This window comes from Hesperophylax consimilis, chromosome 5 (assembly GCF_061612785.1).
Source record: "Hesperophylax consimilis isolate HC1 chromosome 5, BYU_Hcon_1.0, whole genome shotgun sequence".
NCBI lineage: Eukaryota > Metazoa > Arthropoda > Insecta > Trichoptera > Limnephilidae > Hesperophylax > Hesperophylax consimilis.
In genome coordinates this window covers 7,439,061-7,455,434 of record NC_142840.1, presented here as the reverse complement: position 1 = coordinate 7,455,434, position 16,374 = coordinate 7,439,061, and the positions used below count along the sequence as shown (strand labels likewise).

At 35.1% G+C, this 16,374-nt stretch overlaps 2 protein-coding genes across 4 annotated transcripts in view; one reads left to right on the top strand and one right to left on the bottom strand.

The window, feature by feature from the left end:
• Positions 1 to 16,374, bottom strand: part of Btk (tyrosine-protein kinase Btk29A) — a 131,502-nt gene that overhangs the window by 86,788 nt on the left and 28,340 nt on the right. The gene's annotated exons all lie outside the window — the stretch shown is intronic.
• On the top strand, positions 7,418 to 10,685 carry LOC149423469 (uncharacterized). 2 transcript variants are annotated; one of them, XM_089631563.1, is made up of 5 exons: positions 7,418 to 7,941; positions 8,087 to 8,288; positions 8,378 to 8,458; positions 8,635 to 8,709; positions 9,519 to 10,685. In XM_089631563.1, the coding sequence occupies exons 1-5, from the start codon at positions 7,771 to 7,773 to the stop codon at positions 9,881 to 9,883; spliced, it is 894 nt and encodes a 297-aa protein (XP_089487689.1). In that variant the 5' UTR covers positions 7,418 to 7,770; the 3' UTR covers positions 9,884 to 10,685. The 2 variants fall into 2 exon arrangements, with proteins under 2 accessions (XP_089487689.1, XP_089487688.1); XM_089631562.1 differs by having other exon boundaries at positions 8,372 to 8,458.

Here is a 16,374-nt window from a genome sequence, read left to right as displayed (position 1 = left end):
GAATGTGAGCCTGAATGGGTGACATTTTACAATTTTATGTAAAAGTTAAATTGAACGAATTTAAAGTAAATATTAAGAAATAAAGTAATGAAATTAAAATAATTAAGTTATAAAAACCGTATCTAATTATTAGTCCGGTTGTATATGATATGTGTACTATGTGGGTATTTTTTATTATTATTTTAAGTTAATTAAAAATAATTCACCATTTTTTTATTCTTTAATCTATATCTTTAATTTTTGTGTGTAGTGTAAGATTGTTAAATGCTTTTATCGCCTGGTATTTGTGGTGTCTTTGTCTAAAGCTTGTGCTTATCAACGGAGTTTTTATGCTTTTTATGTACGTTCGTCTAACTGGTCCATTAGTGTTTGTTGAAATTTAGTTTTTTGGTCAAAAGTGTATTTTAGAAGTGTTTTATGTATTGAAAATTGAAATCCAGAAAAAACTCTATTAATATTAAAACAGACGACGCATACGTAGTTCTATGTATTCGGTACTTGACGGCTACACCAAAACTAAACGCCGAGAACCTATTAATTTAACTAATTCACTTACTGAAATACGGGCCCTGAGATAATTGACGAGCACAACACAGAATCACTTATAATAAATAATAAACATAGGTAGATTTCACCACAATCTACACACCTGCACTGATAGATATTGTAACGTTGTCCGAAATATCGGATATACAAGAAGGAAACGCAACACCCCATACTACCCCAAAAATAAATCACGATAGTTAATAATGAACTTTCTTCAAAAACAAAAAGATAACGATTCAAATATATCTCAGTACTTCTCAATATGATGATATTATAGAAGAATAGTAAGATAAACGTAGTCTATGATAATTAAGAAGGAATTGTATAAAAATCAATCACCGATTCATTATGAAAATTGCTTCAGACACACGGATATTGGATACAAGCGAAGATTTACGCAATTTATTAATTTTCTCAAATGCTTTCTACGTGCGCAAAAAATAGCTCACTAGTTACTCCGCGAGTTAAATAGGTCACAAAAAGGTTTTCATATAGAAGGTTCAAATAATTAACGTAAGTATCGTATTACTTTCATTAAATATTTTCAAAGAAAAACAAATTAACGGTTATAATTGCTTTAGAAACATGATCCTATTGGGGTACAAAAACGCAGGAGTTCCTTCATTGATCATTTTTCTAGAATTCATAATATCTTTGTACAATATCGTACACATTGGCGAGTGAAAAAAAAAGGTCACGGACATTTATTTACCTACTGTAAATTTAGGACCCTTTGATGTAAAAAAGCGTGTTAAAAGTTATTTATTTATCATTTTTAGCTTGACAAATTGGCCATTGACGTTACGGGTAAATGAACGATTTCCATGACAAATAATATTAAAAGGATTAACACCATCAATCATAGCGACTGAAAGCTTCCTTCAGGGGCTGTTTATTCCAGTGACACCCAATATAAACTGTGGGGAATAGAAGGAAATACAAGGTAACAAAGAAAATTCTCAACTCTCCACACTCACCGATCAGCCCACGCGTGGTTATTGAGCTATCATAATGAAACCGAAAATAAACTGACTGCTGTGATACGATACCGGTAATTAAAAATCTAGATAATTTTTGGGTGCTTTCCGTGTAAACATTTTTGATTATCTGGGTACTGAAAAGGAATTATGAAGTATTTTTAATTTGATCGTTACCCATTCATCAGGGCGTTGAATGGGTCATCTATTTTATCAAAAAAATTGTGTTATAAAAACTTACGTAGAGTTTATAAAGGTGTTAATACTATTGATTAGAAGCAGTGGAAAACCAAAACATTCGAGTTTGGAAAAACTGAAAATAAAACATGAACATCAAATTTGCAATTAGCTTGCTATCAATCTTCGCGAATGAAGCAGCAAAAAGTCACCAACAGTGAGCTCTAACACCATGAAATTTGTACTGCTTTTGTCTGAAATTTATAAGTAATTATAACCATTTCCAGCATGAAATAATAATTACTAGAAATGTAAAATATTAATTATTGTTTGTGCCATGAATATTTTTTAAATTACATAATTTTACGGAGCAAAAAAAAGTTTCACTTAAAATAAACATTTAATTGATAGGTTTTTCATATTTTAATATTTTATGAAACATTATTATATTATTTTCATATAATAATGTTTCTAATATCATTATTATTAATTATGTTTTTATTTAAATTGTACTTGATCTAAACATATCTGAAGGCGAAACAGCCGTCACGCGTAGTAATAATTACACAGCACTTATTTATAAATAAACTTTTATTTTATTGAATGAAGATTACAATGCGCAATTTTAACATAAAAACTTCTTCTTTCCTACGCCTTCTTACATTCTATCTTCTACGCACTTAGCCAACAAAACCCCATAAGCGAGTTGAGGGATGTCGAATCCGCCGTATAATAATATATTTCAACACCTTTCAACCCTTCGGGTGTCAAGTAACGGAAATTATATGTTAGAGGAGAAAGCGGCCATATCCGGCTGCGAGTCGGAGGAACGTCAGGTAATTTGTAACACCACGCACCGTGTCACGCAGATTCGTAGGGAAATGGATGTCCATGAAAGAATGTATTCTTGCGTTGGGTAATGTACTGATGATGCAGATCTGGAAACTGTGATGTTTATTATTAAGATTAATGTAACACGCAAACAGGGTTGATGTGAAAACAATTTTAAAATCGATGCCGTGTTCAAATGAGTGACTGTTTCTGTCAGGGTAATTTCAACATTCAATAACTCGGCAAAAATCAACATAGCGCCACCATCCTAGTCTAGTTTTAAAGGGGAAGGATGAAAAATGATATACCAGTACTGCTCCTGACATTCGTGGACATCTCGAACTACGCACCTGCATATTGAACTGACTTTTATCTACATTCCGGATTCTACGTCCATAAACGTAATCAAATCTCAGAGACTAATTCCATCATGCTAAGAATAAAGAGTACAAGTAAAAAACAACAACTTTATGGGAGAGCGATTTATTTAACTATTTATAAATTACTTTTCGTAAAACAACTGATTACTTGTATTGGGTGATTAAGTAACAGTTCCTGTTATAATTGAAATATATTTTTGAGATGTTGTACAAGAAATTGAAAAAATTAAATAATCTGAAAGAAAAATTTCTTGACTTATACTTTTTATACCTAGCTTTTTATACCATAGCTTATATCTTATCTGAGAGAATCAAGCATGATGAGTTTCTTTTTTCAGTAACCCCACACAGGAGGCCATGAGGAAAATAATTTCCCCCAGAGCATATGTCATCTTTTGGGATGCTGTGAGGGGGGTCTTTTTTAAGGAAAGGAAGGAGAAGAAGTTCTGGGAAGGAAAAGGGTATGAGGGGTGGGTAGAAATTTAGGAATTAATGTGTCCAGGAGAGACGAACGTATGAATATATCCCTCGCGCTGCGGCGCAAGGCGATGGATCGAGATGCCAGTTGAAGAGTCGCCCCGAACCAGCCGCTCCCGATCTGGCACGCCACGCAGCTGATGGGCAGGCGCATCCAGAACACACCTCACCCGATGAACCCAGGCACCCCTGCTAAATCTTCAAACGTACCGAACCACTTAAGATGACCAATGGCAGAGGTTGGTTATCCAATAAATGGTTCCCAGGGCGGCGATACCCAAACCAGCCTATAAATATATCAAAAAGATCCAGAGCTCTGAATTTGAAGTTTTAGAAATTTCCCATTTTTCCTTAAAATGTCGAAATGTATGAGGACTTAGCCCAGATAAACTTAAAAAATATATTCATACTCTGAATTGAATCTGGGTCCAGAAAGACTTCGGAGTTAAGTTGTCTAAGGAATATTGATAATCAAATAATAATTAATGGAGAATGATTACTAATGAAAGTGTTCATATTTTATAGGGCGTTTTAGATCAAAATACTCCTCGAATCAAAGAGTATAATGTCTTCGTGTAATAATAAGATTAAAACTGTTTTAATTATCTTTTCTCAGTTCGTTCTTTGTATTTTAGCATTTGAAAGTATGAGACAACGTTGGTATAAATGCAAGAATTTGCAGGAATGGTACCAAAATCCGAACGAGAAATTCGGAAAAGAGGCAGGAAATAATTTTGTCGCTTTTCCGAATTTCCGCTTTTACGACAGTCGTTAATCGGAAGTTAATGATTATTTTTGGTCCAACTTGAGTGAATGCCCACGTAAGTCATATTTAACTACGAGAAGCCGTCATTAATAATAATAAAGGTGACCATAACACTCACGAATCACACTTAACTAACTTTCATTAAATTATATACACTGAAACAAAATATCCCAACTGAAAAGGAAAAAAGTGATCGGATGAAGCAGCAAACCTTTGAAACTGTTAACTCTGGCGTCATTTGCACAACTTTTATGTCTGGAATGTATGGTTCAACGCAACTATTTTAATCTAATACGGAATCATGAATAGTGGAGCTTTGAAATATTATTTTAACCGTCAAGTAAGATTTTGATTTTTTTCTCCATATTTTGCAATCGTTCATACTGACTTGTAAAAGCTTATTTTTGTATCTAAATCATGTGCAAAATATAAATCTATATTTTGGATGTTGAAAAGGGACAAAACGAAATGGAAAATCTAAGGCCACTGGAAATTAGGTATACATTTAATGACTTCTCCGACCAGTTTGTGGAACTCTTTACTAAAGCATTCATGCACGCAGCATTCAGATTTTTTATTCAGTGGAGGGGGCAAAGGTAATTAAATTTTGATTAAAATTTAAGTAAATTGAATTGAGGTAGGTACTTACATGAGCACATTAATTTTGAGAAACCATAGAACAATTATTAGACGTGAAAACAATTGGAAATATCTAATTACATGCACAGACGATTTATTTACGAAGCCAAAGAAAGCAAAATATCTGTGAATTATTCTGAATTATTTGCTCTATGGAATGAATATTTTAAACTAGTAGTTCTGCGAACAAGTTCGGGTCCAAAAAAGCAGGTGCGTTTCTAAATATCTCTATCTTTATCGTTTCTCTCTCTTATTGTAAAATTCAAATAATCAAAACAAAAATTTCTTCTGAAATCATAAGGTTTTCTAAGTAGGTAGATACTTAATTACAAAAATTCTCCAGTCCTAGAGTCATAAATTTTCCAGTCTTTTAAAAATAACTATTAACCCTACTTTTGCCACCAATTTTCCTAATATATAAAAAATCAGCCTGCGTATGTTTGCGCCCGCAAAACTCAAAGAGTAATTGACCGATATTGTTGAAAATTTAAAAGTTTGTTCTTATTAGTGCCAAGAATGTTTAGATAGTGTTTTGAATGGTAGAACAAGTCGGGAACAATTTCTACCGATTTATAATATATTTCTCTTTAAGTTTTTAAGTTCCAAAAAAATGTTATTTTTTGTAATATCCATACATTTTTAAGCCAAAATGTTAATTATATATTATGAAATTCCCTAGATAGAAAAAATGAAGCTCCGAATGAAAAAATTACAGTGTATCTTTAAATGCAACTAAAACATTTTTGATAGATTTTTGCTCTATTTCAAACGAGTCGTGTTATATTAAATATTTTCAACATTTTCGCGTAATTATTATCGTTTCTTTTATATTAGCGGGCTCCCTCTAACATTCGTATTTACATATCTCCCTTTCAAACCATATTTGAACGCTTACTACGGGGCGGGGCCTTAACGCTATATTTCTGCATCGGAAAGAGACACAGACGAGTCGAATGTAATGTAGTTTTTTAACAATAACATTGTGGTACACAGTAGATAATGGTGAAAGAAGTCGGAGACGCACTAGAAAGACATTAGCAAATAGCAAAGCATTGCGAGGTCCACTTCTCTCTAATAAATGAAAACTCAGTGTTTTTACTATGGTGTCGTAAACTTTTAAAATAAAACTGTGTTTATCTGAAGTGACCTACCAGACAAGTATGTATATCTGAAGTGACCTGCCAGGCAAGTATGTTTATCTGAAGTGACCTGCCAGGCAAGTATGTTTATCTGAAGTGACCTGCCAGGCAAGCATGTATATCTGAAGTGACGTGCAAGGCAAGTATGTTTATCTGAAATGACCTGCCAGGCAAGTATGTTTATCTGAAGTGACCTGCCAAGCAAGTATGTTTATCTGAAGTGACCTGCCAGGCAAGTATGTATATCTGAAGTGACGTGCCAGGCAAGTATGTTTATCTGAAATGACCTGCTAGGCAAGAATGTTTTTCTGAAATGACCTGCCAGGAAAATATTTTTTTCTGATGTGACCTGTCAGGCAAGTATGTTTTTCTGGGTTCCACGACAATTCAACACACCTTTAAAAAGTGATATAAAGTCATTAAAAGCGATGAAAAAAGACTAACCTCTAAACCCAACCTACTAACCTATTTAACTTTTCTGTGTCTGTTTCTATGAAATTAGATAGAGCCTAGGAACTCATAATAAATTCTACAACGCCCTTGAGGTGATTTTCATAAAAAACAGCACTATACAAATTATAGAAATATTATTATTAATACTACCTAGTACCTACTTAATCATAAACCATACATATTTTATGCAACATTTTTTTTTTTATTTCAAATTTGACAACTCTTTTCTCAAACTTTTTTCAAGTACCTACCTAAATATTTGACAGCTTGTAGTAGAATCTATGCTCGTGCAAAACTCTGACGGATTCTTGAACCGGAAACGGAACACACAAACAAATTAACAGCCAAATTTGTTTCAATTTTGATTTTGAGACGTGTTGCCTAAAACTAAACTGAGATAACCATAATAAAGAAATATTTTAACGAAAACTTTGAAGAAATGTGAACCTCGGATAGAAACTAAGTAGTGGGGAATTAAAATGAACCACGAACTAGAAAATCTAATAGGACATGAAGGACTAGCGTGATTATGCGGGTTCTAAGTTCCAAAGGCTTGTTGTGTTTTGAATTACCACTGTCCTGAGTTGCCGGGTTACCCTGGAAAGAATAGCAGATGACTAACTTTGACCGAGTTTTTCAATATTTTGGTACGTAATTGCCTGAAGACAGTTTGAAAAAAGAATTGTCATTTATATAGTGACGTATCTCTTTTCGAAAAGAATGTATAATTCCTTATTTGAAATAAAATAATATATGGTTTATAATTAAGTAGGTACCTAGATATTTAAGTACCTACTCACAAAGCTTATGATTTCTGAGGAAATTTTGGTCCTGATTTAAAAAAAGAGAATACTAGTAGTAACACAATATTTCTTGGATGCGAGGCCTACAGTTCACATAACCACTAGTTTTATTCAACATGTTACAATCGTGAAAAATGTCCGAAATTGTACCTCGAGTATACAGAAAAAAAGTTGCATTTAATTGATAAATTAAAATATTATTTTGCAAGTGCATACATTAACACCCGTATTCAGAGTCGATCCTTAAAGTTGTCTAAGTCAAGTGTCAGCCTTACCTAAGCAAAGGTAAGAACCGTCCTTACCTTTAACGCTTCTATACAGAGTCCACACTTTGAGCTTCCTTTCCTCAGGTAGAGACCTTTTGTCTACGCCGAAAGAAAGGTGTGACGTCATCCGAAACTTGTCGATGTCCTGCTTCTACGGAAACAACATGCCCCGTTTTGGGACAATCTGTGTGTTTATCTATGCTGTTGTCTATGGATTTAGTTCAAGCGTCTGTCGTAAATAAGTAAATAACATCGGCCTGTCAAAAGTCTCTGTTACATCTTCAGTTGAGTGTCTCGAAAGTTTCCTTTTTAAACAATGAATTCTCGTATTATAATCACGCCGAGTGAAAGGCAATGTTTATTAGATTTAATAAACACATATCCTGCCGTTGCCAGCATTTCGACTAATCATCTGCAACTTGGCGAGAAGAAAAATGCGTGGGCCAAGTTGACAGATGATTTCAACTCAATCGCCGGCAATCAAAAGGTTTGTATCTTTTGTAATTGAAATACTAACTAGCCATCACGCCGTTTCCCCACAGGGATACTCTTTTTTCATTCATATACATACTCTTCTATTGTTCCGATTCCGTAATACTATTATAATACTGTATTATTGAATTCCTTCTTAGCGGACCCAAGCGCAGCTTAAGAAATGCTGGGACAACATTAAGTCAAAAAGGAAGATGGAGCTCTGCGAGGAAAAGAGGAGCAGGATGAAGACGGGAGGGGGCAGGCTGTCGCCAACTGTCTCTGATGAGCATCATCCCGTTGACAGCGTGCTGGACTTGGCCACCAACGTTGAACTGAGCTTTAGCAACGACAGCGATCGCGGTTAGTTTAAGAAAGTTATGTGAAATATTTTGGCTACTTGTTTATTTAACTTTGACCTTATTTCTTATAAAGTATTGTTTAAGTTTCAGATACCGCTGTGCCCAGCACCAGCACGTCTGCTTTATTCAGCATGCCATGGACTGACCAGTCGACGGAAGTGCCGGTGTTTGGTAAGTCAATTTTTGATAATATAATTGATTCTTATCAATTCAAAATGTGATTTGTTGTTAGATGGTAGTGTTCGCATTTCTCTGTAGGAACTTATTACATAATTTTATCAGTTGTCATGCTAAATCTTAAATAATTTTCGAGATAGAAATATTGCAAAAGTGTTTTTAATTTTCAGATATAACAAAAACACCGGAGGAAAGTTCAACGCCCCAGCTCAAGACGAAGACACGTCGCATTATAGCCAAGAAAGGTGACTATATTTACCTCTCTATTTGCTGTGATTACTTGCATTTTCGTACAAAGGTTCAAATAATGCTCGGAGTTCGGAGAGCTTTACTTTAACCTCTCGTTTTCCACCATAAAGAAAGAGGGGCCCTGTTGAAGATGCTGTGTGGGGAATGTTTTTGAGGAAGGAGTGAAAATGGGTCTTGAAGAGACCAATGTTGTAGGAGGGAGGAAAAACAGAGGCCAGCAAATCGTTCCACAGCCGAGCTGTTGATGACAAATGTCATCCGTGTACATGCAATGAATATGCTAATATCGATCACTTCGTCGGTAATCTGGCCTCATACAAAAGATGCATTAAACTTAATTTGTTTGCTAGTAGGTACCACGATAATACATCATGTAAACATAATATGCCTACCAGTACTGCACTCCAAAACTATTTAATGTACTAGAAATCATAGGTACTTGAAAAATTTATCAAATCGGATGACATAATCCAGGATTTCTTACTTTTTATATTTAAATCTTTGTGGGTACCTTTTAGAGATAATTTATATTTCTACATTTTTACTGTTTTTTTTCTTACTTTAAATTTTAATTTTTACTTGTAATTTATAGTTTGCACTTTATATTTACTTTACACTTACTTACTTTACTGTGTAAATAAATAAATATGTTGGGCGCGTGTTTGGCGTGTTTCCCGACTGTGCACTATGTCATGGGGCACAGAGTGTTATTTACACAAATAAACCTGTTATTTACATTGATGACTAATCAGCTTGCAATTTTGTGTTGTTTCACTAATCAGCTTGTAATTTTGTGTTGTTTCAGACTTGATACCATCTAGTGGGCAGGTGGTTCGGGACGAGGGCCAAGTGCGTTGCCTCAGAAGCACCAATCTAACAAAGTACGATGAAGAAATGCACGTAGTAAGGATGGAGACTGCCCGGGAGCAGAGAGAGACTGCCCGGGAGCAGAAGGAGACTGCCCGGAAGCAGAGGGAGACTGCCCAGGAGATTGCCCGGGAGCAGATCGAGACTGCCCGGGAGCAGAGGGAGACTGCCCAGCAGATTGCCCGGGAGCAGATCGAGACTGCTCGGGAGCAGTCGAAAGGAGCTCGTCTGCAGAACGAACTTATAGAACTACAAATAAGAAGAGCGAAGGCAGAATTGGAAAAAGAGCTCGCCAATAAATAAATATGAATAAAAAATATATTAATCTCCAATAAATGTTTTATTTATTTTCCATTCTGTTTCAATTTTTTTGATAATGGACATTATTAATACATACATAGGTATATATTTAAGATAAACCCTTGTGCTCTTTCATAATTCAATACACAGCATAATTATAACATATTATAAAAAATATGACTTCACTACTCATTACATTAGATAAGGTGTCCTTTCACAGCATGACATTACACAGCACAATTACTATGCATTAAAAAATATGACTTCATTAGTCATAACATTAGATATGGTGTCCTTTCACAGTTCAATACACAGCACAATTACTATACATTATATATGGTGTCCTTTCACAGTTAATTACACAGCACAATTATTATACATTAGATATGGTGTCCTTTCACAGTTCATTACACGGCACAATTACTGACGTCACTATTCATTACATATATGGTGTCCTTTCACAGTTCATTACACATCACGTAAAATGTCTTTGGATAAATGCATCTCTTATCGTTCTGCCTGAAGCAGACTGCACCACCGAATTGACAGGTATATTTATACCCTCAAACCGCCCAAAATGCTGGTCGTTTGACGATATACATAAATTATGCAAAATGGCACACGCAACGATAATGTTTGTAGTATTACTTAGTTTATTTTCTAATTTCCTCCTCAGACAAGGAAATCTCCTCTTCCATACACCAAATAATCTTTCGACTACATTCCGTGTGGAAATTTGCGCCTTATTATATTTTTCTTGCCCTTCATTTGCAGGATTTAATACTGGTGTGAACATATAATTTGTCTGGCCATATCCGTTGTCCCCGAGAAGAATGCCTGTAATCCTTTTCTCCTCAAACTTTAGGCGGCACGCGCTGTTTTGAAATATCCTGGAATCGTGGGTAGAACCAGGCCACCTGGCAACTATGTCCAAAAATTCCAAACGTGGACCTGACACAGCTTGCACATTCAAGGAGAACCATCCTTTCCTGTTGCGAAAAGATTCCCCTATTGTTCGGCTTGGGCTCTTGATGGCAATGTGTGTACAGTCAATACATCCGACGACTCCTGGAAATTGGGCTCTTGAATAGAAGAGTTTCCGATTTTCAGCGTAGTCCTGGGGCCGTTGAGGAAAATGAATAAATTCAGTTATCCGTTGCGCCAATCTGGAGGAAATCTTTTGCACTACTCTGCTGGAGGTTGGTTGGCTCAGTTTGTGTAGATCTCCCGCAACAATCTGGAATCATATAAAAATATGTAGGTAGTTAATGAACATTGAAAATAATACAAGATGAACACTCCATCTAGATATTTTGTACATCTAAGGGCATCTGGTTAATTTTAGGTTGACATCATGTTTTCATTAAATAATATATGCATTTTTTCATTCTTTGTCGATTTCAAATCAGTACAGACATAATGTAAATAACAAGTTTCAGCATCACAAAATGTAATATTTTCGTTTCACAAAAGTAGAACATAATTTGACAATAGATATCTAGTAAAAAAGACGCATTTACCTGATAATTACCAGTAGCGTAGAATCGCAGCGCGATAGCTACCTGAATAACAGGAGGTATGGGCAAGCCTCTATTATTAACTAAAGCGTAATTCGGAAATAATAGAGGAATTAATATATGCATTACAGTTGTTTTCTCCAACCGATAACGATCCTTAAATTGCCGGTCACTGTAAAACTCCACGGGATTTTCAAAATCGCGTAAATAACGCCGCACGCTGCCCATATTGTCCGTGCCAACGTCGTCACGTGTATTGTATGGATCAACGATGTAATCCAAAAACTCGTTATCCATTTCCATGATCTCCATTTCCATAATCTGCATCTCCATTGTTTTATGTTTTCAACAGCAACAACCGCAACAACTGGGAACAAATCACCGACTTAGCAAGGCAAAGGTACCCTACCCACCAACCTCGAGTTTTGACAGCTAAAAGTCAAAGTAAGCAAGTATGCGCGTGCGCAGTGTCGTAGAGACTTCCATAGTGACGTCTCTGAATACAAAATTTTTTGAAATCTTGAGAAAGGTAGCTTCCTTACTAAGTGACGTCACACCGACTTTAGGCGTGTCTCTGAATATAAAACGGTGTTTTTTAAAGGAAAGGAAGGTTTCTTGAACTAAAGGATCGACTCTGAATACGGGTGGTAACACAAAGCAGGTAATCACCGACACAGATGAACTTTAGCAACGTAATTCTGATAAAAAGAAAGGATGCAAAAAAAAATTATAATTTTAAGAGTAATCAAAAAGAATGACGCGACGCGAACAAAATATATACGTGAGAAAAAAGCTGAATTGTGAACAGGGATTCGTTGGTACGTTATAGAACCACGTAACCGTATGAAGAGTCAGTGAAGCGATTCCACTTCGGATGGCGCTTCGGAAGCTTTCACCATAAATACTAGTGATGCGACGATAATTATTTTAGTGTTGATGATATTTCCTAACAGTTTTCGATTTATTAATTGAAAAAAAATAAGACCAATCGTTAATCAATAATAATGAAAACCGAAAGAAATTATATTAAATATAATTTAAGGTACTATTTTTAAATATTTTAGGATATACATTTTCATTACATTACGATGACTAAAATAACTAAAACCAATAAGTTATATATATAAAAATATTTATCTATAAAAATAAAAATGTAAATGTCCGTTTGTTCAAAATCTTAAATCTTTGAAATTTCTTCACTGATTGCTTTGAAATTTTGACAACGTTGCATTCGAACACGCATATTATCAGAGATGTGCAAAATGGGTACCCAAAACCATTTGAAATGCAAAATGGAAATGGGTCAAAACTTTTCCATTTGAAAATGCAAAATGCAAAATGGTTTTTAGAAAAGCATTTAAAATGCAAAATGCAAAATACCTATTTTCAAAATGCATTGAAAATGCAAAATGGTTTCTCAGGTCAAACAATTAAATAATTATAGAATTTTTAAACAGTTTTGTCATTTAATAATGGACATCAATATAGAACAAACATATTACATTATGGTAAATCAAAAAATGCAACGACTACAGATTATGAACCACAAAAAATTTGCGCGGGACAAATGATGCCAACGTAAAAACATAGAAACTGCTATCTAACATTTAATATTACAACCTCATGGCCCCATGTTCAGTATTTGAATCAGTATTTTGTGTAATGGTATCACTCGATTGCCAGGGCTTCTACCAGGGAGCAACTTGAAACATGTAAATTATCTCTCATAGCGAGGTTGAGGATCGACTGATTTGGGGCTTATGAAAAAAAAAATGAGTGGAGATAGTAGGAAGAATGTTGCAAAAAAGCATTTAAAATGGAAAATGCATTGAGAAAAGCATTTAAAATGCAAAATGCAAAATGGTTTTTAGAAAAGCATTTAAAATGCAAAATGGAAAATACCCATTTTGCATTTCCATTTGAAATGGATTTATTTGAAATAAAGCACATCTCTGCATATTATATAGATGTCATCTGTGACAGGTGAAAACATACTTAAAAAAAACAGCGCTATCTGTTGGAAAAACACGCTTTTTGAAAAACAGTGTCATCTGTTAGACGTAAAAGCAACATTCGAGAAAAATTCGAGATAGAGACATAGGAAAAACATACTTATTATTCAGTGTTTAAAAAAACATTAACGATTTAAGATAATAAATAATAATAATAATAAATAAATAATATAACAATGGCAAAATATCCAAATAAACTACTTTTTAGTAGTTTGTCAATGGGTGCTTTTAAATTTAAAAAAAATTTATTATAAACATTTATTTATTTGTGGTACTAAGTATGTCCTAATACAATCCCTATACGAATATTATTTTAGTAATAACTGACGACAAAACTTCGACGATTTCGACAGTAATATTTGGGAAACAAATAATCACTTGAAAGTTGTGAGAGAATATCAAATTATTATTATAACTTAAATTGCTTCGAACAAATTACAAGCGTTGTTTGATTCGAACCGCCTTACTAAAATAATAACAGACGACATAATTTCGACATTAATGTTTGGGAAACAATTGATCACTTGAAAGTTGTGAGAGAATATAAGTCGGTTATGGCAAACTTAAAATGCTTCGAATAAATTATAAGCGTATTTTTTTAAATTCGAATCTGATTATTAAACAACGTTTTATTAGCCCAAACGATGATAATTTTGTTTTCATACATTTTTCGGAGCATTAAGGTCAAAATGGCATCGCAAATTATTCTAATAAGAATCATATTAAAATGCTCGAATGTTCTCCAGAGACCCATCGGCGTTCCACAGGTTATTATATGGAAATAGTTATTTATTAGTTGTGTAAAATTTAAAAGACGTTTATTAGTAAGGTCTGAAATATCTAGAATCAACAAAAATCGAAATTTTTTTAAATATATTTATTTTGTGGAAGATATAGTCGATCATTTCGAAATGAATAATACGATTAAGCCCATCACTAATCGTAATCGCATTAGTTGCATCACTAATCCGTACATTTTTGACGCGCCGTCCAGTCAATCGAGTGCACATCGCTAAGTGCCCGTATTCAATTATTATTAACAAAACACTATCGAATTAACGCTGCCAACTTCATTGGTCAATAATATCCAACCTGCAGATCGAGTAGCACACGTCGAGTAATGTCAATGTACATCAGGGGTTACCAACCTTTTTGTACTCTAGAGCACATTCTAAAATATCGGTAGGGTGGCGGGGACCGCCTATTATTAAACGGGGCTTCAATCGCAATCAAAATGACAACAACGGGGTCCAAGGCGGGGAATGCTATTTTCACATCACTCCTTGTACACGCCGAAAACCCGAAGTCAGACGAAGATCGCCGAACCGAGCGGCACGGTACGAGCACGTGACTACTGTCAGTTTGGCTGTCGGGGCCATGCTTATTGCTTTCACTGACAGACAGAGCTGGCAGAGTCATTTTCCATGTTTTTGGCGCCTTCGGCGTTCAACGGCTTAGTTCGTGGCGTTCGTTCACTTCGGGTTTTCTGCGTGTACATGGAGTGATGTGCGAATAGAACTCTCTGTTCCAGGCTAGCTTGAAGAGTGCAGTCTGGCTCGCCGCTTGACAGGTTGCGACAAGTACTGTCAGCAAAGGAACCACTCATACGTACAATATCTCAAACATACGAACGTATTTAATAAACCTAGGCACTCAAAAAAAATATAAAACTTTAAAAAATCGGCCATTTGGGACTTAGTGGAGGTGTCAAAAAATTATTTCACTGTCGAATTGTGGCGGGCACATACGAATCGTTCCGCGGGCGCCATGGTGCCCGCGGGCACGGGGTTGGGAACCTCTGATGTACATAATAGAAGGTACGATTAATGTAGTCGATTCGAAACCAGGTCACACCGCTCGAAAGAAATAATTTCGTATTGAGTAGCGATCGTAAATTAATAATTCATTTTGTAATTATTATCGAAGCAGAGCGCTAATCACGACTGATTAGTCAAAAACCATGGCAGATTTAATTAACGTAAATTACTCGGGACACACAATCCACTGGAAAATTATTTTTGCCGTATTGCATTATTTATATATTTATAATTATGAAGATGTGTAAAAAGCCGCGTTGGCTGTTCTGCCATCCTGATTGGCAATTATTATTTGATTACAACGGGCAATCTTTGTAACAAAAATCAGATAATAATTCTGTGTTTGTTCTACCGGTCTTTTAATGGAAGCTGCTGAAGCGTGTTCCCAACAAAAAGGTACTTTATACTACTCGTCTTTGTCAACGAAAGCTCGACTCGGCTGAGGGGTTACGATCCTCGGCTACGATTATGGAGGTCGCGGGTTTAAATCCCGTTGCAAGAATTTATTTATTTGATTAATTTGTGTTATTTCACAATTAATTAATTTAAATGTATTAAATTGCGGCACGTTCCAGAGTAGTAGATACTATCGTATCGTATCGCCCTGGTAAATTACCACCGTTGAAAAACTAAAAATAACTTGAATCGCTTGAAATAACTCTAGACGTGTTTGGTGAAGAGATCTCAATATCCAAGTACTTCCTCTCCATCACCTTTATCTCCCCTCCACTCCTATTAGGGATGCAATGGTCTCACTGGCTCCAGACGGTTGGGACTTTTGCGGCACACTCATAAAAAATATTTAAAAAAAAAACAGGTCTATAGACCCAGTTTTACACATTTTTCCCATTGAAAAGATACTCCACACAGAATGAGCCCCAATTTCGTAAAAAAATCCTTACATAATGACTTACGCAACATGATATTTTTCCTCCTGTGTGAAGTAAATTAATTTTAAAAAATAGTTATAAATTTGCTCGCAGTATGGGTAGGTAAAAAAATACTGATTTTTTCTTGGTCGAAAATATCGCATAGTATCGATGTCACTAAAGGAATAATGCTAAGGGACATACGAAGCCCCACCCCAGTTAACATTAACCCCCGCCAATCCGCAAAGGCAGAAGCAAGTCACCTTGATTAGTTTTTAC